Source organism: Heteronotia binoei, chromosome 17 (assembly GCF_032191835.1).
Source record: "Heteronotia binoei isolate CCM8104 ecotype False Entrance Well chromosome 17, APGP_CSIRO_Hbin_v1, whole genome shotgun sequence".
Classification (NCBI taxonomy): domain Eukaryota; kingdom Metazoa; phylum Chordata; class Lepidosauria; order Squamata; family Gekkonidae; genus Heteronotia; species Heteronotia binoei.
The window spans coordinates 715765-738398 of record NC_083239.1 but is presented as its reverse complement, the minus strand read 5'-3'; the positions used below and the strand labels follow the sequence as shown (position 1 = coordinate 738398).

General features: G+C 43.8%; 1 protein-coding gene across 3 annotated transcripts in view; it reads right to left on the bottom strand.

Annotated features, from left to right (window-relative positions):
* FRMD4A (FERM domain containing 4A) overlaps positions 1-22634 on the bottom strand; it is a 449437-nt gene that overhangs the window by 169156 nt on the left and 257647 nt on the right. For all 3 annotated transcript variants that reach the window (XM_060258276.1, XM_060258274.1, XM_060258275.1), the window contains exons 6-7: positions 21730-21786; positions 9484-9506 (exon numbers count right to left, since the gene is read on the bottom strand). In XM_060258276.1, the coding sequence (XP_060114259.1) occupies positions 9484-9506; positions 21730-21786 (80 nt within the window). The remainder of the gene's footprint in view (positions 1-9483; positions 9507-21729; positions 21787-22634) is intronic.

Below are 22634 nucleotides of genomic sequence, written 5' to 3'. Positions count from 1 at the left end.
CAAAAATTTGCGGAGTTCCGCTTTCTCCGCCCAACCCATGGAGTACAGTTTCGCTTTTGGCAGTTGCTGCCCCGGGATCAGTTCGATTGCACAGTCCGTGGGGCGGTGAGGTGGTAACTCATCCGCCTCCTTCTCACTAAAGGCCAGTTTTAAGTCCCGGTATTCCTTGGGGATCGAGGCGACCTCCTCGAGGGTGAGGCAGGCTCGCTCATTCCGGGGAGGCGGATGCGGCCCCCATTCGGGGCGCCAATGGTGGTGTTCGCACCTCCAGTCCGGGAATCGGACGATCTGCTCCTCCCACCTTATGTCTGGCTGGTGGCGGGCGAGCCAACCCGAGCCCATCACCACATCAAACGAGCAAGAGGGGGCAATTACAAAAGTTTCGATCCCCCAATGCTCTTCGGTCCCAACGGGGACCGCCTGCGTTTCTAGCTTACATGGCTCTCCCCGCATGGGCCCCCCGTCCATCTGCTGGAAAAGCATGGGTAGCGGGAGGGGGGACGTGGCTAATCCTAGCGCCTCTACTAGGCGGGGGGTGATTAAGTCCCGGTTGCACCCCGAGTCGATTAGTGCTCGGGCATGCATGAATCGTTTTAGGTTCGGGTTGAGAAGGGTTACGGCCATAAACAATAAACCCCCAGTGGCTCTCACCGTGAGGAGTGCCGGCTGTTGCTGGACCTGCTTCGCGGCACCCATTAAAGCAGGTCGTTGTCGTTTCCCGCCGACTCGGTGTCGTCCGACTCCCCGGTCGATTCTTCCACGGTTTCTGGTTCGGCGGTAAAATCCTCGTCAGTCGCCAAGGTGGTGGCGACGGAGCCCCGTCCGGGCTCTTTCGGCCGATTACTCTTTTTCTTCTTGGGCCCCGATGCGGTTGGCCTGGCTGTCGGCGGGGTGGACCCCGCTTTGGCTGGGCAGTTGGAGGCGAGGTGGTCCGGGTCGCCGCACCGGTAACACTTTCGGGCAGTGGTGGGGGTCGAGGTTGTCGGGGCCCGTCGCCCCTCCGCCTTGGTGGGTGTGGATTTCAACCCCTTCTTCGCCAGTTGCTGTCGGCGAAGCCCCACGTGCTGGATGTTGGTCTCGACCTCTCCGGCTAGCTGGATCCACCCGACCAAGGTGTCGGGTCGCCCGTGGCTGTAGCAGCGGTCGAGGACGTTCGGGTTCAGCCCGTTACAAAAAGCAGTATATTTCATAATCTCGTTCCACCCTCTCACTGCCGCGCAGTAGCCCAGGAACTCCGTGGCATACTCGCGAATGGATCGGTTGCCTTGTTCGATGCGCTGGAGGGCTGCGATGGCTTTCTCTTCGCGGAGCGGGTCGCCGTACTGGCGGAGCATTGCGTGCAGGAACCCCGCTACGGTTGCTAGCTCGGGCTTCCTCGCGGTGAACAGCCCGACGTACCATTTGCGGGCTGGACCTCTCAGTCGGGACGCAATGTGGTACACTCGGCTGGCTTCGGTCGGGTAGTCCGCACCCCAGTGGGTAAAGAACGTGTCGCACTGTATGGTGAAGTACTCCACGTCCTCTGGGCTCCCGTCGAATGTAATTTTCAGCTCTCTCCCCCCCCCTGCGGCCGGGGGTGCCGCGGGTTGGGGCACCGGGGCCGGCAGGGCCGGTAGGGCTGGTGCAGCTGGGGCCGGCGGCGCGGGCACGGGGACCGCCGGGGGCGCCGGAACTGGCGGCGCCGGGGGCGCTGGGACCGGCGGCGCGGGGGCCCCCGGGGCCGGAGGCGCCACTGGTTGTGGGGCCGGTGGGGCTGGAGCGGGCACCACCGGCGGCGCGGGAGCCAGCGGGGCCGGTGGAGCCACGGGCGGTTGCCCCAGCGGCAGCCCTCCCACGGGGATCCCCAGGACCGCCGTCTGCAAGGTGCGGAGCTGGTCGTAGATCGCGCCTAGGTTCTGTTGCATCTCCTCGGCCATCCTAACTCGGGAGGCGTGTACGTCGTTGTGAATTTCCCGTACATAGTCGAACAGGTCGTTGCTGAGGCTCCGGACCGGGTCGTCCCCGCCTCGCGGTTCTGGACCTTCGCCCTGGTCGTCGTCTCCGTCTCCGCTTGCCCCGTCGCCCAGCATACTCCTGTACCGCTGCTCCGCCGCGTCGATCGCCGCCGTGGACTTCCGCGGGCTCCAGGATCGGGGTGCGGCGAACGCGTCCACCGAGAAAGGTGCGGGCACCTTAATCTTGCGCCTCACCCCCGTCACCTTCGGGTCGAGCGGCGGGTCCTCCGTTGGAGTGGTGGGCTCTCCGTTGTCTGGAACCTTTGCAGCCATCGGGCCGGGTTTCCAGTTCAGATAAGCTCCGAAACAATGGTATCACTGTTATAATGTCAGAACTTAAGAACTCCAGGCAGATCCCATACTTAGTTTCCAAGCTAGGATTTTATTAGAGAGAACTAAGAACTGTTAGATACAAGGTACAAGATAACAGTGATGGCGAGAGCCAGCACTGGCCCAGTTTTATATAGTAAAACAAACAACCCACAAAGCTTTAATTCACACCGTTACAGGCACATCTGTCTTCCCACCAGTGCTATCAGCAAAGACGTTGCCTCCTTACTCTGAAGGCCACGCGATTCGGCTTCAAAGGGTGTCAGTGTGAGAAAGTACAGAGATACAACATTATTCAGTCTACAGCCCCCAAATACTTTGGATACCATCGGGGCAGGGTTAACTACTACTCAGGCACTTCAGGTTAAGAAAGGTTACAATATGGGGTCGGTCTGGTTCAACGCTCAGGTCCACTCTATGCATACTTGCCAACCATCAATTATACTGGTTCTACATTAAGCTAGCAATAATAAAGTTACAAGTTCTGACAGCTATCCACGGGAGCATATGGAATTTTTTATCATCATAACTTTCCGCTCCTCTCACGGGGCATTTCCAGGCTGAAAAGGCTCAGGGAGCTGACTAACTGTGGCAGTGCTCCTGACACAGCCCACAACTTTGCCAGCATAGGAGCCTACGCCTCTGCCATGCTGGCTGCCATCCACTGCACCTCTCTGCTGGTGCCTGTGAGCAACAGGGTGCTGCGACAGCCCTGCGCTGCCATAAATGCCATTTACACCAACTTAACTGGACTTATACTGACATAACTGGGACTTAGGCCGACGTACGTGGCTCCCAGAGCACTCCCCCCACCCGCCAGGATTGTGCTGTATGTCTCTTGGTGTATGCCAGTTTGGTGTAGTGGTTAAGTGTGTGGATTCTTATCTGGGAGAACGGGGTTTGATTCCCCACTCCACCACTTGCGGCTGCTGGAATGGCCTTGAGTCAGCCATAGCTCTGGCAGAGGTTGTCCTTGAAAGGGCAGCTGCTGTGAGAGTCCTCTCAGCCCCACCCACCTCACAGGGCGTCTGTTTTGGGGTGGGAGGAGCCAGTTGGTGTAGTGGTTAAGTATGTGACTCTTATCTGGGAGAACCGGGTTTGATTCCCCACTCCTCCACTTGCAGCTGCTGGAATGGCCTTGGGTCAGCCAGAGCTCTCTTATCTGGGAGAACCAGGTTTGATTCCCCACTCCTCCACTTGCAGCTGCTGGAATGGCCTTGGGTCAGCCATAGCTCTGGCAGAGGTTGTCCTTGAAAGGGCAGCTGCTGTGAGAGTCCTCTCACAGGGTGTTTGTTGTGAGGGAGGAAGATAAAGGAGATTGTGAGCTGCTCTGAGACACTGAGATTTGGAATGGAGGGCAGGATATAAATCCAATATCATCATCACCATATTCAGATCAGTCAGGATTTATACTCCATAGGCAAATAGTAGACTCAATATGTAAAGTATTAAATACTATTTATATAAGTAAGAAGAAAGAGACTTCATTAGTTATTGTGTCCGTTGATGCACAAAAAGTGTTTGACCATTTGGAATGGGATTTCATTTTTGGACTTTTAGTGTTACCAGAATTAATGAGTGTTCCATGAATATCTGGAGTGCTATATATAAATATTAAACCAAAATATTATATGAAATTCAAAGTGACATAGGTATCCCAATGTTTCATAAATCATTTAAATACCTGGATGTAATTATTTCAAAGAATTTAAATAAACTTTCAGCCGTTAAATTTTCATCCAGTAATCCGACAAATAAGAAAAGATGTTAACAGATGGTTCCAGATGCATTTGACAATTATGGGCAGAATCAGTGCTATAAAAATGGTGGCATTGCCCAAACTATTTTTTTCAAGCGCTTCCATAATACTTGCATCAAAATTTTTTGGCAAAATAGCAAACAATACTAACCAATGTTATTTATCAAAGTAAAAGACCACAACAGAAAGGGTTTGAGGTTGAGGGGGATAGGTAGAACCCAGTATAAGTACATACTATAAGGCAAACCAATTGAGAGCACTGATATCATACTTGGAGGGTATCTCCAATAAGCCATGGATGGGTATGGAAACAAATGGGGAACATTTGGAATTAATTGGAAAAAACCGTCTTTGGAGGGGAAAAGTAAGATGTAAAACAGGCTGAGAACCCTTTCTTACACATTACATTAAAAATTTTGAATACATGGAAACACAAATTATTCTGGAAATATCCCGATTACTCCCATTTTGGTGAGCCAGTTTGGTGTAGTGATTAAGTGCACAAACTCTTATCTGGGAGAACCGGGTTTGATTCCCCACTCCTCCATTTGCACCTGCTGGAATGGCCTTGAGTCAGCCATAGCTTTCACAGGAGTTGACCTTGAAAGGTCAGCTGCTATAAAAAGCTCTCTCAGCCCCACCTACCTCACAGGGTGTCTGTTGTGGGTGGGTGGGGGAGAAGGTAGAGGAGATTGTGACTGCTCTGACCTATTCAGAGTATAGGGCAGGATGTAAATCCAATATCTTCTTCTTATGTTACATCTGAATTTTTTTACGTAGATAAACCAGAAAAATATGTTAAATGGAAAGAAAGGGAGATTTACAGAATGAGAGACTTTTACAAAAATGGAACTCCCCTTATTGTAGTACAATTAAAAGAAAAGTTACAAGGAGTCTCAATGAATTGGATTCTTCTCCATCAGTTATATTACTTAGTTGTGAAACCTACAATAAAGCAAACTATCACAAGGAAGATGATGAAATTTGAACAGATCCTAATGCAGGGGTGTCAAACATGCAGCCTGGGGGCCGAAGCAAGCCCCTGGAGGACACCTATCAGGCCCCTGAGCAACTGGCTATCATCTGCTTCCTTCTCTCTCTCTCTTGCTTCCTTCTGCATCACAGCTTGCTTTGCAAGGATTGCTCAATTGCACAGGAGTCACAGAGCAAACCCTCTATTTTCTCCATTGGTTGAGGTTCCTCCCTCTCCTGGTCCCCTGGGGTGGGACAGAAAGAACCAGAGCTTTCTAGTTCCCTGGATCCCACAGGAGAAATACAAAGAAAGCACCTTTAAGACCAACAAATGCTAATGTTTTAAGCATGTTTTATTTTAAGGTTGTTTAAAAAAAAAACTTTAGTTGTGTTTATCTGTGTCCTTTAAAAAGTCCATATCTCTGCTACCTAATCTTAAACAGGTCCACACATGGCCCAGCCCAACATAGCCTGGCCCGACAAGGCCTCATTTATATCAGATCCAGCCCTCATAACAAAATGAGTTTGACACTTCTGTCCTAATGCAGCATATGAAAAGTGCAAAAGGAATTTCTAAAATATATTCTTGCTTAGTTGAAATAGATATTGATTGAAAATAATATGGGGAAATGATACTGAGATAAAAATAGAACAAAATATATGGAATAAACTAAGGATGACTCAAACCAGGAAAACTGCATCAATAGCCCTTAGAGAAAATTCTTTAGAACTACTATATCGATGGTATATCACTCTGGTATGTCTCGCAAGAATAAGTAATACAAATAACAAAAAACGTTGGAGAAATTGCAATCAACAAGGCAATTACATCCACAGGTGGTGGTCATGCCCTGTAGTACCACAGTTTTGGGGAAAATGTTTACAGAAATGGAAATACCAAATCATTTATGCCACACCAGCACTGGCTTTGTTAACAGTTTGAGGGGGGAACAAAATGGAAGAGTGACATTCAAGGGCCTAACAGTGTTTATGTTGATGGAAGCCTGTAGAGCAACAGCAAATGTTGGAAATCTGCAGAGTTTTTAACGTTACATTATTGGTATTCTGAGTTACGGCAAATAGCTACGGCAGAAAAATTGACATATCAGCTTAAAGCAGTCAAAGGTAAAGTTGAATTGTCGGATTTCTATGAAACATGGCATGATTTTATTTCATATAAGAATCAGAAAGGGATTCAACATTATACACTTCCTCAAATTATGGATAAAGGAATTACCGTATTTTTTGCACCATAAGATGCACTTTTTCCTCCCAAAAAAGTGTGGGGGGGGGAAGTGTGTGTGTCTGTGTGGGGGGAAGTGTGTGCTTCCTCTATTCCTGTATGCCTGGCTTCAGTTGCTGCTTATAGCAAGGGCTGGGATCCCAGCCCTTGCTATAAGCAAAAGCTGAAGCCAGGCACAGAGGAATCACCCCTCCCCCTCCGCAAACGCAGCGCTTCCCGAAGCGCTGGGTTTGCGGAGGGGGCGGCATGCTTTTTCCGTGCCTCCGTGCCTGGCTGGGAGACAAGCGGCGAGATCGCTCCCTCCGCCCCCACTGCAAAACCAGCACTTCGCAGGGAGTGATCTCGCTGCTTGTCTCCCAGCTAGGCACACAGGTGCGGGGGAAGCACTCCAGCGCCTGCGTGCCTGGCTGGGAGACAAGCGGCGAGATCGCTCCCTGCAAAGTGCTGGGTTTGTGGTGGGGGTGGAGGGAGCGATCTCGCCCTTGTCTGCCAGCCAGGCACCTGCGTCTAATGGTCCGGAGCGTCCAATGGACCGAAGAATACGGTAAGTATAAATTATATAAACAAATATTTTTAACATTGTACCATCAATGACTTCCTCTCTTAGCTATATCTTATAATTGAAAAATGTATTAACTAAGCCCTCTGTTGATAATTTGATTCAACATTGTCTATCTTTGTATTTTACGTGTTCTTTTTTTTGTAATCTTGTTTCTATGTTTTGTAAATTAGAAAGGGTTTTTTTGTCTGTTTGCCTTAAGTGGTGGTTGCTTTTCTTCTGGTTTTTTAATTTGAAAAATTAATACAAATATTTTAATAATTTTATTAATTATCAATCAATTAATTAATAATTTAAAGAAAATCTGGCCAACAACAAATAACATCTGGTTTAGAATGGTAATGTGAAACGGGCCTATCTGATAGCTGAAAGTGCCACACTATTTAACTGAATTTGAAAAGACAATCACATAACATAAAGATCACATATTAAGATAAATCTACAAACTCTTACTTCAATATGATACAGAAACAGAACAAGTTAAAATGTGCATGTTGAAATGGATCCAGAATTTTGGAGATGTGATAACATTTCAACAATGGGAAAATTTATGGAAAACATAAAATTCACTGAGAAGCAAGCTGTAAGAGAAACCTGATGCAATATACCAAATGCATATTACTCCAAAAGATACTTAAAAATATGGATAAGAACTATTCATGGACATGTTGGAAATGTAAAGAGGCAGAAAGTACTTTCTATCCTACCCTGGCTGAGGGTTTGGAGGCCATGGTGGGATAGGCTACAGAAGAGCAAGTTGAAGCTGAATCCATCAAAGACCGAGATTCGGAGGGGTGGGGTGGATTGGGATTGGAGTACAGGCTCCCTCTCACTAACTCTCTCGTGATGTTCAAAAAACCGCTTACTTTTTTTTAAGGTGTATTTTCTGGTATTTTCAGTTTCACTTTGACTGGACTTGGTATCATTACAGTGAACTAAATGAGATAACCAAGTTAAAGCATAGAAAGATTCTATGATTTTGCCAGTTAGTTTCTTTGCTCATCAATAAACTCATTTTGATTTTGCCAGTTAGTTTCTCTTTTCATCAATAAACTCATCAATTAAAAAAGCAGAAATAAAATGAGGATGGAAACTAAAGAAGAAATCCTAAACAGATTTTTTCATGAGAAAATCCCACTAAATTCAACAGGACTTACTTCCAGGTAAGTATAAATAGGATCATGGCCTACAAAAGATCTCTAACTTTAGCTGACTGAAATTAGTTCCCGTAAATGAACCATTAGCTTGGCAACTGAACATCTGTGAGCATTTCATCTTTAAAAACAGCATCCTAGATCTTTGGATATACGGAGATATGTACCGCTGGCAGAAAAGAATTCAGGTTAGAAAAAGCATCATTACTTTAGTGGGGTAGCACTTAGGCTGTGCATGAGAATGCCGTGGGTGAGAACGTAATATATGTATAGTGCATGTGCGTAGAATGTGCATATGAATATTTGTTGTGAGATATGCAAACCACTGTGTGTATACATACATGCGTGAGAGAAAGGACCATGTGTGAAAATAAAGGGATATAGACATAGAAAAGGTGTTATACACAAAAATACGTATCTGCAAATGTAAAGTGGTCTCTACTTGTTCATGCATGTTCTATTAGCAACTGATGTTTTAAGCTCTAAATACTGCTGCATCAAGTTCTGAAGACTGTGTTTTACTGCCGACACAATCTTGCAACAATCCTTCCCTTGGGCCTGCTCCAGTAAACCCATACGATATCTAAACACTTCTCTTGGCCCTGCAACCATACAGTACCGTTATGACTCAGCTAAACTGAAAGGTTTCAGATTCAGAAAGCAAAGCAAGAACAGGCTTGTATTTTGTAGCCATGGACTTACAATGAAAGTGCATTAGAGTTATATTCTCCTATATACTCTAGCATGCCTAAAGTTTGTGGTGCATTTCACAGTCTTTTATAGTTTTGTGGTGCATTTTATTCAGTGTAAAAGACTGAATAAATTTGAGAGTGGATTAAAGGTTTCAAATTTGGAATGGTTGCATTGAAAAACCCTTGTTATTCACAAATCAGTTTTTCCTTGAACACCTAAAAGACAGACGGGCAAGAACATCATCTGAGCACATCCTGATGGTTCAGGCAAGATCGATCTCTTTCCTGCCTCGCCTAAGAAAACCAACTGTTCTGCCCTCCAGGATGGTTGTGTTCATAGTCTCCTCAAAGGACTGTTGAATCCGGGTTTGTCAGAGGTGAACTAGGCCCTGGCACCAGCGACTGATGCCAATGCGACTCACCAGTCCTTGTACCCATCTCGTTCTTTTCAGTGATCTTTTAAATTAGTCAAGAAGGAAACCTCTAAGTTTAAAACAGTTGTAGCTTGGAAAGCAAAGGTCATTGCTTTCAATTCTAAGAAAGCCTATTATATTTCCTGTGGTTTCCAAAGCAACTGTAAACCATGTACACACAGTCTTATTTCCTGTATTTAGTCTAGTTAAGGTTGTGTTTTTGAGATAAATGATTTGGAAATATAACAGTTAACAAATCACAACTTTAAGAGATCTGTTGTATAAATTAGAAGGCACATCTGCTCCTAAAGGGCCTTCAAACTCTTGCTAAAGGAATTTAGATGATGAAGGTTCAAGCAAAACTCACCTTGAAAAATCTCCTTTTGCTTCCTGTGAAATGACAGAAAGGGGATGGGGAGGGAAAATATTATTTAACATACATACAGATGGAAGAAATAAGCATCTATATTCGGCATCTAAATATATTAGAATACTTTCTTATTTTAATGATCCAATCTTCAAATTAAAGAATAACCAGAGAATTCACAATTTTTTACTGGTAGCTCCATGGTCCCTAATGTTATTTTAAATTAATAAAAAGATTGCACCCTCAGGAAGTCTGAATGGTTAAGGCATAGCTAACTATGTTAAGAGAGCCTGAAGATGGACTCACTTAAGAACCCAAGGAATCCTCTTTAGAATCAGACCAAGAGATATCTCACTTTGCACTCCTTGCAAGAATCTCTTACCTGTAGGGCACTATGGTGACTTGTGAAAACTGGCTAGTGGACCATGATCTTGTGCTAAGGCACTGAACTGCCATGTTAAAAGAGCTCTACACAAATGTCATCACATTTCTCTAACTGACCAAGGAACCTTTGGCACTTGCATTCCAGATTTCAAATATATGTTCAGAGGAAAGATCCCAAATTACACGTTGCAATATTCTTTTTGGAAGTCTATCACTAAGCACAGGTTGTTCATCTTTAGAGAATAAGAAATTGTTCTAAGCAATATGAAGATATTAGAAGAGCTCTGGTTGTTTGATGTTTTTCTCTTTCAGTTGAAAGATATGCCAGAATAAGCTAAATAGGAATGGGTGTATAAGCAGGTTAATACGTTTTGGAAGCAAGTAACTTTTGTGGAATTTTTCATCAGGGAGAATAGCACAAATCAGAATTTTAGGACACTGTTTTGTTACAAATGTGTGCCCAAAAATTCTGATTTAGGTGTGACGAAATCTGTCAGTGTCTAATGATATGCTTGTCTTTAAAAGACTTGTTTCACTATATTTAAGTGCAAGCAGATATGTGCTTCTGCCAGGGCATGAGATCACTTCCATAAGAACGTACGAGAAGCCATGTTGGATCAGGCCAATGGCCCATCCAGTCCAACACTCTGTGCCACACATAGAAATACATATACATATACACACTGTGGCTAATAGACACTGATGGACCTCTGCTCCATATTTTTATCCAACCCCCTCTTGAAGCTGGCTATGCAGTGAATTCCACATGTTAATCACCCTTTGGTTGAAGAAGTACCTCCTTTTATCCGTTCTAACCCGACTGCTCAGCAATTTCATCGAATGCCCACGAGTTCTTGTATAGTGAGAAAGGGAGAAAAGTACTTCTTTCTCTACCTTCTCCATCCCATGCATAATCTTGTAAACCTCTATCATGTCACCCCGCAATCGATGTTTCTCCAAGTTAAAGAGCCCGAAGCATTTTAACCTTTCTTCATAGGGAAGTGTTCCAAACCTTTAATCATTCTAATTGCCCTTTTCTGCACTTTTCCCAATGCTATGATATCCTTTTTGAGGTGGACCAGAATTACACACAGCATTCCAAATGAGACCGCACCATCCATTTATACAGGGGCATTATGATACTGGCTGATTTATTTTAAATTCCCTTCCTAATAATTCCCAGCATGGCGTTGGCCTTTTTTATTGCAATCTCACACTGTCTTGACATTTTCAGTGAGTTATCTACCACGACCTCAAGATCTCTCTCTTGGTCAGTCTCTGCCAGTTCACACCCCATCAACTTGCATTTGTAGCTGGGATTCTTGGCCCCAATGTGCATTACTTTGCACTTGGCCACATTGAACCTCATCTGCCACGTTGACACCCACTCACCCAGCCTCAACAGATCCCTTTGGAGTTCCTCACAATCCTCTCTGGTTCTCACCACCCTGAACAATTTAGTGTCATCTGCAAACTTGGCCACTTCACTGCTTACTCTCAACTCCAAATCATTTATGAACAAGTTAAAGAGCATGGGACCCAGTACTGAGCCCTGCGGCACTCCACTGCTTACTGTCCTCCACTGCGAAGACTGCCTATTTATACTCACTCTCTGCTTCCTATTAATTAGCCAGTTTTTGATCCACAAGAGGACCTGTCTTTTTACTCCATGACTTTCGAGCTTACTAAGGAGCCTTTGATGAGGAACCTTATCAAAAGCTTTCTGGAAGTCAAGGTAAACAATATCTATTGGGTCTCCTTTGTCCACATGTTTGTTCACCCCCTCAAAGAAATGTAACAGGTTAGTGAGGCAAGATCTTCCCTTACAAAACCCATGCTGAGTCTTCCTCAATAACTTGTGTTCATCAATATGCCTACTCATTCTGTTCTTGATAATGGTTTCTACCAACTTTCCTGGTATTGAAGTCAGACTGACTGGCCTGTAGTTTCCCGGATCTCCTCTGGAACCCTTTTTAAAGATGGGGTGACATTTGCTACCTTCCAGTCCTCAGGAATGGAGGCAGATTTCAATGAAAGAGTACATATTTTGTCAGAAGATCCACAAATTCAACTTTGAGTTCTTTCAGAACTCTGGGATGTATGCCATCCGGACCTGGTGACTTATTAGTTTTTAATTCATCTATCAGTTGTAGGCCTCAATCTGACTCAGGTCTTTCAACACCCCTTCCAATATAAGCGGTTCTGGAGCAGGCAAACATTTCTCATCTTCCACAGTGAAGACAGAGGCAAAAAATGCATTCAGCTTCTCAGCCATTTCCCTATCCTCCTTCAGTAATCCTTTGACCCCTTGGTCATCCAAGGGCCCCACTGCCTCCCTGGCTGGTTTCCTGCTTCTAATACATTTGAAGAATTTTTTATTGTTGGTCTTTATGTTTTTTGCAGTATGCTCCTCATAGTCCCTTTTTGCCTGCCTGATCACAGTCTTGCATTTGATTTGCCACAGCCTGTTCCCTTTTATTAATGTCGCTTAGACTATCTTTCCACCGCTTAAAGGAGTCCTTCTTACCTTTTACAGCTTCCATTACTTTGTTTGTTAACCATGCAGGCCTTCTCTTATATCTGTTTGTACCTTTCCTAACTTGTGGTATATACTTTATCTGAGCTTCTAGGATTGTAGTTTTAAATAACAAGGTCAGGGATGTCAAACTCATTTCTTATGAGGATCGGATCTGACACAAATGGGACTTTGTGGGGCCAGGCCATGTGTGTCATAAAATGTAATGCCAGGAAGAGGAAATATAAACTTTATAAAGAACACCGATAAATACAATTAAAGATTTTTTTTAAAAATATATAAACATGCTTAAAACTCTTATGATATTTTGTTTAAAATGGACAGGTGGGCAAATAGTTAGATTTGGCAATGAAATTTTAAAAAATAAAACATCAGGAAAAAGCACAAAGATCACAGTAGAAACTAAAAATATATAATGCTCCGAGCCTAGGAAAACATTAAATGGCTGGGCATCACAAGCTTCCTCCCCCCCCCCCGCCAACTAAGCCCTCTCTGAATGATTCTGATAACACATCTCTAGCTGATAGACCCTTGGACTGAACTCTGTTGTGTATGTATATGTGGGAGCTTGGAAGTATCTCTCTAGCTTAACCAGCCTGGCCCATGATGGCTCCCTGACCACTTTCACCCCCCCCCCCCGGGGTTGTGCATCTCTTGAAACCCAAATCATATCTATTCTTGAAAAAGATCTATGTGTTTCTGAGAAATAAGTATATTTCCTGAGTTACTATTCTTCTCTCAGCATATATCAACCAGCTCCAGATTGTCCATCAATTTAAAAAAGAAAAAGCTTTTGGTAATTTACTTTGTAAAATTTTTATTTCTCCCCCCCCCCCCCCGAAAGTCTGTCCATATGCGGAGAAATCACTCTGTTCCAAAAGCCAACGTCTGTGTGAAAAGTCTAGCACAGGGATGTCAAATGTGTGGCCCGAGGGCCAGATCAGGCCCCCAGAGGGCTTTTATCAGGCCTGCAAGAAGCTCACTGTCATCTGCTTCCTTCTTTCTCTTTCTGCATCATAGCTGGCTTTGCCAGGCTTGCTCAATCATATAGGAGCTACAGAGCAAAGCCTCTATTTTCTCCATTGGCTGACCAGCACACAAAGCAACTTTTACACAAAAGCTCATAATGGCCAGCCTTTTCATATTTTCCCGTGGATCTTAGGTTCAAAGCATTGACCATAAGATTTCTGTAATCAAAAGTAGGTTTGCAATTTATATACACACACCTGAACAACACCTGAATAGCATACTCAGGATTGCTACAGCACAAGCATTGTCTCTAGGTTTTGTGCAATAATTCAAAGCAAGAAATGTTAATTATCAGAAACTGTTAAATAAACAAAATACTGCAAGAGTGCTAATCTTTTAACATGGTTTATTTTAAGTTTAAATGTGTTTGTGTCCTTTATAAAGTTTATATCTCTGGTGCCTGACATGACATTTTATGACACACATGGCACGTCCTGACAAGGTCTTACTTATGTCAGATCTGGCCCTCATAACAAATGAGTTGAACACCCCTACTCTTGAGTATCAAAGAAGATCTGATAACAGCAGCATCTGTAGCTTTTCATCAGAATAATGAAACTTCTGAGTGTTTATCTGAGGCTGAACCTTCATTGTTCCCTGCATCAGTTACAGAGAATCATGAGCTCCATATGAATCAGACAGATAGGCATTCCAAATTCAATCTTACTCAGACAGGCCTCAAACAAAATTGGTTTGTGTGCCCCCCCCCCCCCAAAAAAAGGATTTATATTTCTAGATCTTGAGGAAAACTTAAATAAGATAACACCTGAGGCTTAACAACTAAAGTGTCTGTCCTGGAACCTCAGGGGATGGCAGAATAAGCTTCATGATCCTGACTTTCTAGATTTCCTGTGAGGAAATCACATCCTTCTCCTCCAGGAGACCTGGTGCCAGGATATGGAGCAGCTTTCTATTAAGGGGTACAGGGCTTTTATTGTTCCCGCAACTGAATTCTATCCAAAAGGGCAGGGTGTTGGAGGTTTAGCAACTCTAATAACAGTAGATCTTGATGTAGTCTCTGTTTTGATAATCTTACATGTATTAATGTGTACATCTCTCCGAATAGTTCTAAATACAAATACAATGGGAGTATCTGGGATTCTTTAGGAACCTCTATTTAAGTTCTAACTTCTCAGTTCTCTACTTCGCATTTTACTTTGGGTGGTGATTTTAACACTAGAATCAAATCAGGTGCCTTAGACACAAAAGCCAGTATGAATACACAAATTGCCATTCATGCCTTTTCCTTGGATTGTTCCTCCAAGGATAAGGTCATTAAACCAAGACTAAAGTTCCTGGATTACTCTCATGGGTTAACCTACATGTTTTAAATGGTACTTATTTAGATGTAACCAGTGGCTCTTTTACTTATCAACCTTACGGGCCAGTACAATTTATTACTTTGAAACATCACCCGTATTACTGAACGTGGTGGACAGGTTTAAGGTTGTGGATAGTTCTTTAAGTGACCACTGTCCACTAAGATTAGTATTTAACTTGAATAACAATATCTTTCTGAAATCAATACCAGCATCTGCATTAGATATAATTCCAGGTTACAGGCGATTTAAGTGGTTGGAACAATTATGCACCAAATTTACCCAAATCCTTGCTGACTCTGAAATGGAGTCTATGAAGTTAGCTCATTCTCTGCCAGGTTATGACGTAACAAAAACTTTTCAAGCAATAAATGATTATTTAAAACCTTTCCTTGTCAACAGTAGGCCAATTAATTTTGTATCTTTCACAAGTAATGGTTGGTACGATCAAGAGTGTAAAGCTACTAAAAAAGAGTTAGCGTCTTTTATGAGATCACTAAGGCATAACAACTATGGCTCTCTGATGCCTTATCTTTAGAACCTCAGGTCCTACTATAAAAACCCAATTAAATCAAATAAAAGAGACTATGCTAAATCTCAATTGAATGAGCTAGAACTATCTGTATTAGGGGAAAACGAAGCATGCTTCTGGGACATTGTTTCCAGTGGCATAAGTGGCTATCCTTGGCAGATGGGCAGGCATATTTCCCCCCAAGTTTGGGTTCAGCATTTCAGAAAGGTCTTTGGGACATGTGTACCACACTCCTTGGTAGTTACACCCAACCACAGAGTCTTACCCTAGATATCTCAGACCTTCCCGAATGGGTCCTTGTCTCAGAAAATGAGATCAAAGGCCTAATTACTTCATTGGCTTTCCAGAAAATCACCTGGGGAAGACCTGATCCCCTCAGAATTTTATAAAGCTTTTCCCGTTTCGTGGTCTTCTGTGTTAGCTATAGTTTTCACACAAATTAATAATACTGGCATAATTCCACCTGGTTGGAAGTTAAGCATTATTGTGCGCATCTATAAGAAGTCTACGAAATCCAGTGAAGCTGCTCTTCAAGCTGGTCTCTGTTTTACAGTGGAGGTCTTAGCAATATAGTCCCTTTATTGGTATACAAACAGGCCTTCAACAAAGAATTAATGGACACAAGTCTGACATTAGAAACCACAATATTAAAAAAAAGGAACATTTTAACCTTCCAGGACATTCAGCTGTTGACCTAAGAACAGCAGTTCTCTTATGAAGGAATTTCAAAGGGAGATTAGAAAGGGAGACTGTTGGATTGCAACTGATAATGAAGCTTAAGACAATGTATCCACCTGGACTTAACTGAGACCTAGGTTTCCTGTCTTGTTACCAATGCTGATTTCTCTATGCCTACTACCCCTCTGCATATCACACCTAATTCAATCAAGCCTGCTATTGTCAATATATAGGACAGATGGACTCACATTCTTGCTGTATCTGAAAAAACGAGTATCATCATCATCAGCCTTTATTGGCATAAAAGAAATCAGTTATACAGAATAAAAGGATTACCAAGTTATACAGAATAAAAATTACCCATAAAATACAAAAGGTACAGTTAAAATTTAGAAACATCGCTATCAATTAAAACTATGGCTACAAAATCCTTTGAACTTGGCTACTATTTCAGTGTCTTTTGGGGAGTAACCACTCAGGAGCCTACAGACTTTTAAGGCATCCAAACAGCCTCCTGATTTCTCCAAAATGGGACACAGCAGTGAGTTACGAAGCTGTGAATATAACAAACAGTGGAGCAAGACATGAGGGCCTGTTTCAACGGCTGTGTGGTCCCAAGGACAGAACCTAAGAGAGGAGGTCGTCTTGTTAGACCTGCCAAGAAGTGTGGCAGAGGACAGAGCATTGCATCTAGCAAGAGAGGAAGCTCTTTGGTGCTGGGGTGTCAAAAAAAGGGGAAAGTATGAAGCCGTTTTCCCCATGGTGAGAGGAATCTCAAAACACAGTGGAGAACAAGTTTTATTGGCCAGACTGTAGAATTCCTGGTGTTCAATGTCCAAAAGTCTACTTCTAATTTGGTAAAATGCTGCCTAAAACGACAGCATGGACAATGATTCCAGGGATAGGCCCAAAGACTTGATTTTCCCTGCAATATACTCTGACCAGGTGGACAATTTATATTCAGAGAGCATATTTATTTATTTATTTTGTGATTTCTATCCCGCCCTTCCCAACAAGTGGCTCAGGGTGGGTTACAACATATGATGGGACAAGCTCTCAGGTCCAGAAAAATAGTGAAGTCGGAGCCAGTAGCAAGCCAAGCTCTGGTCGCCAATAGAGACATGCCAATTTCCAAGCATATTACTATGTATGGAACGCAATTTGGCCAACCTAAGACTTTCTGCAGGAATTTCGATTGGATCCATTCAATGGATTGCTCAAAAGCACAGATCCAGATTGGGATACCATAAAGTAATTGTGGAATCACTTTAGTCTTAAAGATCTTTATAGCTGCTGGCACAAATTGATTGCCTCTACCATAAAAATACCGTGTTATGGCTAACACGCTAGCATTGGCAATTTTCATAGCATAGTTACGATGTGCAGACCAAGACACATTATTCTGGAAATTAATGCCTAAATATTTAAAATGCTTAAGTTGTTCTATCCTTTTCCCCATGACGAACCATCTAAAGGAACTCATTCTCTTGGAGAAGGCTACAGTTTTAGATTTCTCATAGCTCAGCTGGAGTTTTCACGAGGAAAGCTGCACATCGAGACAACAGCCGCCTTAGACCTCCTCTAGAACAGCATAAAAGCACAGTATCATCCACATAAAGTAATAAAGGGACGTGGATTGCTCCAGGTTTAGGGCTATGACAGTCAGAACACCCGAGCACGGGCCTTTTCAATCGCGGCCCCATGCCTATGGAATCAGCTCCCTGAGGAGGTGCGGGCCCTGCGGAACCTTGATCAGTTCCACAGGGCCTGCAAGACCACCCTCTTCAAGCTAGCATATACGGACTGCTGAATAAGGTTGTTAATTAAGGATCCGCCAACACGGTCCTATTTAAGGACCTATGTCATTGTGTAAACTGTGCAAACTGACAGAACTAGCGTTGAAAATGCCATCGTCACTGTCAGATTAAGCTATAAGATTTTTTAATTATATTGACTGGTTTTTAAATGATGTTAAACTAAAGTTTTATATCTGTTAAATTTAAAGTTTATATTTATCATTGTATGTTTATGAAATGCTGTTAGCCGCCCTGAGCCTGCCTAGGCGGGGAGGGCGGGATACAAATAAAATTTTATTTTTATTATTATTATTATTATTATTATTATGTCTGTTAGGTGCACAGCTAGGTCATTAAGAAAGAGGTTGAACAAGGAGGGGGCAAGAATGCAACCTTGCTTAATGCCTTTATCAACGGGGATCTCGGAGGTTAGCTGACCAGCCAGGGAACATTTGATCTGGCAAGTATTAGAAGTGAAAAGTTTTTTGATAATTAAAAGAAGTCTTTTATCAATATTAAGCTGAGTGAGTTTGGACCATAGGAGGTTCCTATCTACTGAATCAAAGGCCCCTTTTAAGTCTAAAAAGGCAGCATACAGTTCCTGTTTAGTCCTTACGGAATATTTGGCTATTAGATGGGATAATACGACACAATGGTCCAGGGTGGACTTTCCTTTGCAGAACCCTATCTGCTCAGATCCTAAGATTTTATGTTGTGACATCCACAAAGTGAGTTTGGCCAGAAGCTGTTTGGCATATAGCTTGCCTATAACAGAAAGCAAGCTTATGCGTCTGAAGTTATTCGGATTAGAGTGATCCCCTTTTTTATAAATTGGAACTACTACTGAATTCAGTCATGCTCAAGGTATCATGCCTGTTCTGTCAACAAGAGTGAACAGAGCTGCCGGGGGGCGGGGGGGACACCAGTCTGGATCTGTGATTAATATTTCAGAAAGAATGACATCAGGGCCAGGGGCCTTCCCTGCTTTCAATTGTGCAATGAGCTCTTTGATTTCTTCCTGAGAGACCGGAGGCCAATCGGGTAGATCTGCTTCCGAGGGCTCAAGGGAGGTAACATAGGTAGAGTCATGGCTAAATAGGGCCAAAAAGTGTTGAAACAATATATGAGGTGAGATGACAGACATTGAGGGATCATTTGGCCGGGAAAGCCCCTGAGACTATGGCCCAAAATTTCTTGGAATTATTTAGAGTTGTGGCTTGGTACAGCCGTTCCCACTGATTTTGAATATAGTCAAGTGTCTTGTCCCTAATTAATTGATGTAATAGAAATATTTGGGGGGGAGGGTTGAGGCCCCAGATTGGAGGAAATTATGATAAATTTTCCGCAGAGTTGCTTTAGTAGTTGCACACACTCTGTCAAACCACGGAGATGGAGAACCAAGTGGAGTGGCAACTCTTCTTTCTGGACAGGCAGAGTTAGCGCTCAATGATTCTGTGACACGGTGTATTAGGGAATTATAAACAGAAATAGAAGTGGAGGGGTCAGGTGCACTAATTAAAGCAGACCTAAATTCGAGGGCTGAAAGAGATTTCAGCAGTTGATGGAGGGTACTGGAAGTGTGATCATTCCAGAAAACTCTGGGGAGTGGCGCCACCTTTAAGGGCTGCGAGGCTGAATTGCAGGAAATATGTTCTTAGCAAAGAAAGTGGTTTTAGACGGGTTTTAAGTCATCTGGCCACTATATGAGAAATTTACAAGATGCAATTGGTAACTCTCTGTGCCCATCTGGAGCAAATATAATTCATGAAAGGGGATGTTAAGAGTAGGGCTAGGGAAGATACGGTATGCTTGTTGACCCTCCCTTGCTATACAATAAGGAGCCACGATCTCCTTTTCCCCTTGAAACAAATCAGTGCAAAATTTTTGTTTTGAATGGTCCTTCAGGCTGCTTGCCTGAGTCTTTCCTCATAAATGTAGGAATCTCCCTCTCAGTAACATTTTTAGTTGGTGGAAATTGTTCAGGGACAACCAAATCCTTTAGTGGCGGAGACGAACACAAGACAGAAGGAGGGCTCGTGGTGCATCTTTATGGCGCCAGAAGACTACACCACCAAACTGAACACAGGGTGAAGCTTCTCCCTGCTTGCTCTTCATCCAGTGCTGGGAGGAGGACGTGCTGCTTCTGTCTGCAGCACCCCGGCTGTGCTCTATACAGTTAACTGTCTCCAGCCAAAGAAGGCAGCAAATCAGGGAGATGCTACAATCTAAAATCATCATCTCGGATGGCGTCCATGCTGATTTTAAGCAAAGTTGAGGGATTAGCTCATATGTCTCCTCATTTTACAACATGCTAATTTATCATGGAGGCTGAGTTAAAGAAAAACAAAGCGGGCCTCTGCAAACATAATAGTTCCAGATAGTTTCCGCCCACTCTTAACCATGGTTACCTGCTTAAGACAGAAAATTTCTAGAAAGACCTGCCTGTCTCCTTGCATGCAGAAAGGCCAGGAATTTCTATAGTTATGGTTTGCTTGCTTACAAGCCCATAACTATGATGGGGCCCCAGTGAGAGCAGGCCCCTCCACCCTCACCTCTGGGGAAATTGGCTGGCCCCACCACTTATTGCCGCGCCACTGCTTTCTCACACCTCAGGCAGCAGCAGGCAGCTCTCAGCGGTGCATCTCATTTTCCCCGCTGGGGCAAACACACAGCTCACCTTTCAGTGGGGTGGTGCAGAGTGCCAGCTAGGGGAACGCTTCACCTGCCCCTGGGAGATGATGAACGGCAACTCGTACCACAGCCAGCCAGCCAGCTCCACTCGCCTTTCCTGGACTGCTGTGCTCTGCTTCTGCATTTGCACCCCAGCTCAGGCACTGCTCCACAGCCAGTAGGGCCCAAGAGCAGGACCCAACGGAACTACCAAGGGGCAGCTCTTTCCCCCAGCCACCTTGTCTGGCCTTGCTGCCACTGCCAGCCCACCCAGGGTTTGGTTTGGTTTGGTTTTATTTTCGATGTTTAACAACGGCCTGTTTGCTTAGCTGAAATACTCCATACAATAAACCAGAGTTTCCAACTCTCGTCAAGCTACAATTTCATACCCTAATTTGATGCTACAGCTTAGTTACACAAGCTAATCAATGGCAGACACATTTGCAGTGGGAGCAGAACATCCGAACAATTTTTCTCCACGCTTTTTGCCTTGACCCTCCATAGTTGTCATTTTCCCCACGCCACTGCCCAATCTTAAAAAAACACTGCACTTTCCCCCTTATAACTCCACAGCAAAAAGAGCTACAGACTTACTTTGAAACAGAAACAAGATGAAAGCTGCGAACTAGAATGCTGTTGTAATAATCATTATTATACCACCAAAATGCTATAGCGATCCGTCAATTATTGATATTTTTTTAATGCCAGAAGAAAGTCTGTTGGGGAAGAATGACAACTGCAGGTTTTGTGGCAAGGAAAATGGCATCTGCAAAAATACACAGCATCCAGTCCATCTGGTGTCCAAATGTTCTTTGACAGAAATATTTCCAAAAAGATACCAGGCTGTGGAAGGATCACAGCGAAGTTAGAAGAAACACAGCAGCAGGACAAATACTGGATTTTATATGGATGTTCCAAAACAAAACAATACTACTGTAAGGAACCCAAGGTGGAGCAAAACATCCATGTGGAAACAGCCACAGTCTGAGTGATGCTTTTGAGTCTGAAGTGCCTCCTGCAAATCTTTCCTGTGTCCACAAACATGACCAAACGTCTTGTCTGAACAAGGAATTCCAACAGCTTTCTCCCTGCTGGACTGGCAGAGCACAGAGGGAGGAAGTGCAGCTGTGTACAGATCGTGCAAAGTGTACTAACCTGCAAGCAAATGAGCAGATGAATGATCACCTGCTCTTGTTGAAAAGGAAAACTCTTTTTTTACATCTGGACATCTGCAATTTGCCTTTTTAAAAAGACAAAGGACATTTCTTGATACATAACACCAAAGGATCCAACGGAACTTACCTGCAGGATGTATGCAGCCAGTTCAAAGACAACTTCACTGTCAACTTCAATGAGTTCCTTGTGAGGAAAGGGGAAAAAGGAATAAGGTGGGGGAGGGGAAAACAGCTCTTTTAGCTCTTCCAGAAATGAGACTTCTCTCCGCTTTATAGTGGAGATTTCTACATTCCACATGGGCTCCTATTTCAGAACTTGTGTAGAAACACACAGCTGTGACATGCAGTAACATTGCATTACAGTATCTCAGCAAAGCGGATGTCTGTCTCCCATGATACATCACACAGATTTCTCTTACTTTTCACTGAAATTCCCGGAGTCAATAGTTTCCCCTCTTTTTCTGGAGGGGATCTGGGACCTAGACGTCCTGCCTAGTCATGCCTCTAAAAAGATACCTGAAATGTAGGGCTTCTATTTTTCCAAAGAGAGCAGCCATTTCTTTTGCTTCCTCCTCCCAGAAAGCTCTGGTGCCGCTTTGTCTCTCCCCTTGCGTCAGTTAATTTAATTCAGCCAGCAATATCTCTTGGTATCTGTCACAAAAAGGTCATAACTACCGGCCTTCAACTTTCCCATCATGTCCTAAAACATCATTTTCACCCTATCTCGAAATACCCACTCTGACTATTGATGGTGGTCCTGTCAGTAAGGAAGCAAGTCTGTGCACTTTCGGGATTTTGCTGATGGACCAATATGATGACCTTATGCCATGAGAGCGCACAGGATCAAGACATGTGCAGGGGGAAGGAGACCAAATGTAAGGGTTCCATGTCTGGCCAATGGGTGAGTATGCTGGCCGCATCCACCAGGGATGTTAACTTTACAGGGAAACAGAACAAAAACAGGATTCACGCCCATGATTGGGGATGTTTCTTTTTAAATAAAACATTCCCCAACATGGGGCTGAATGTTAC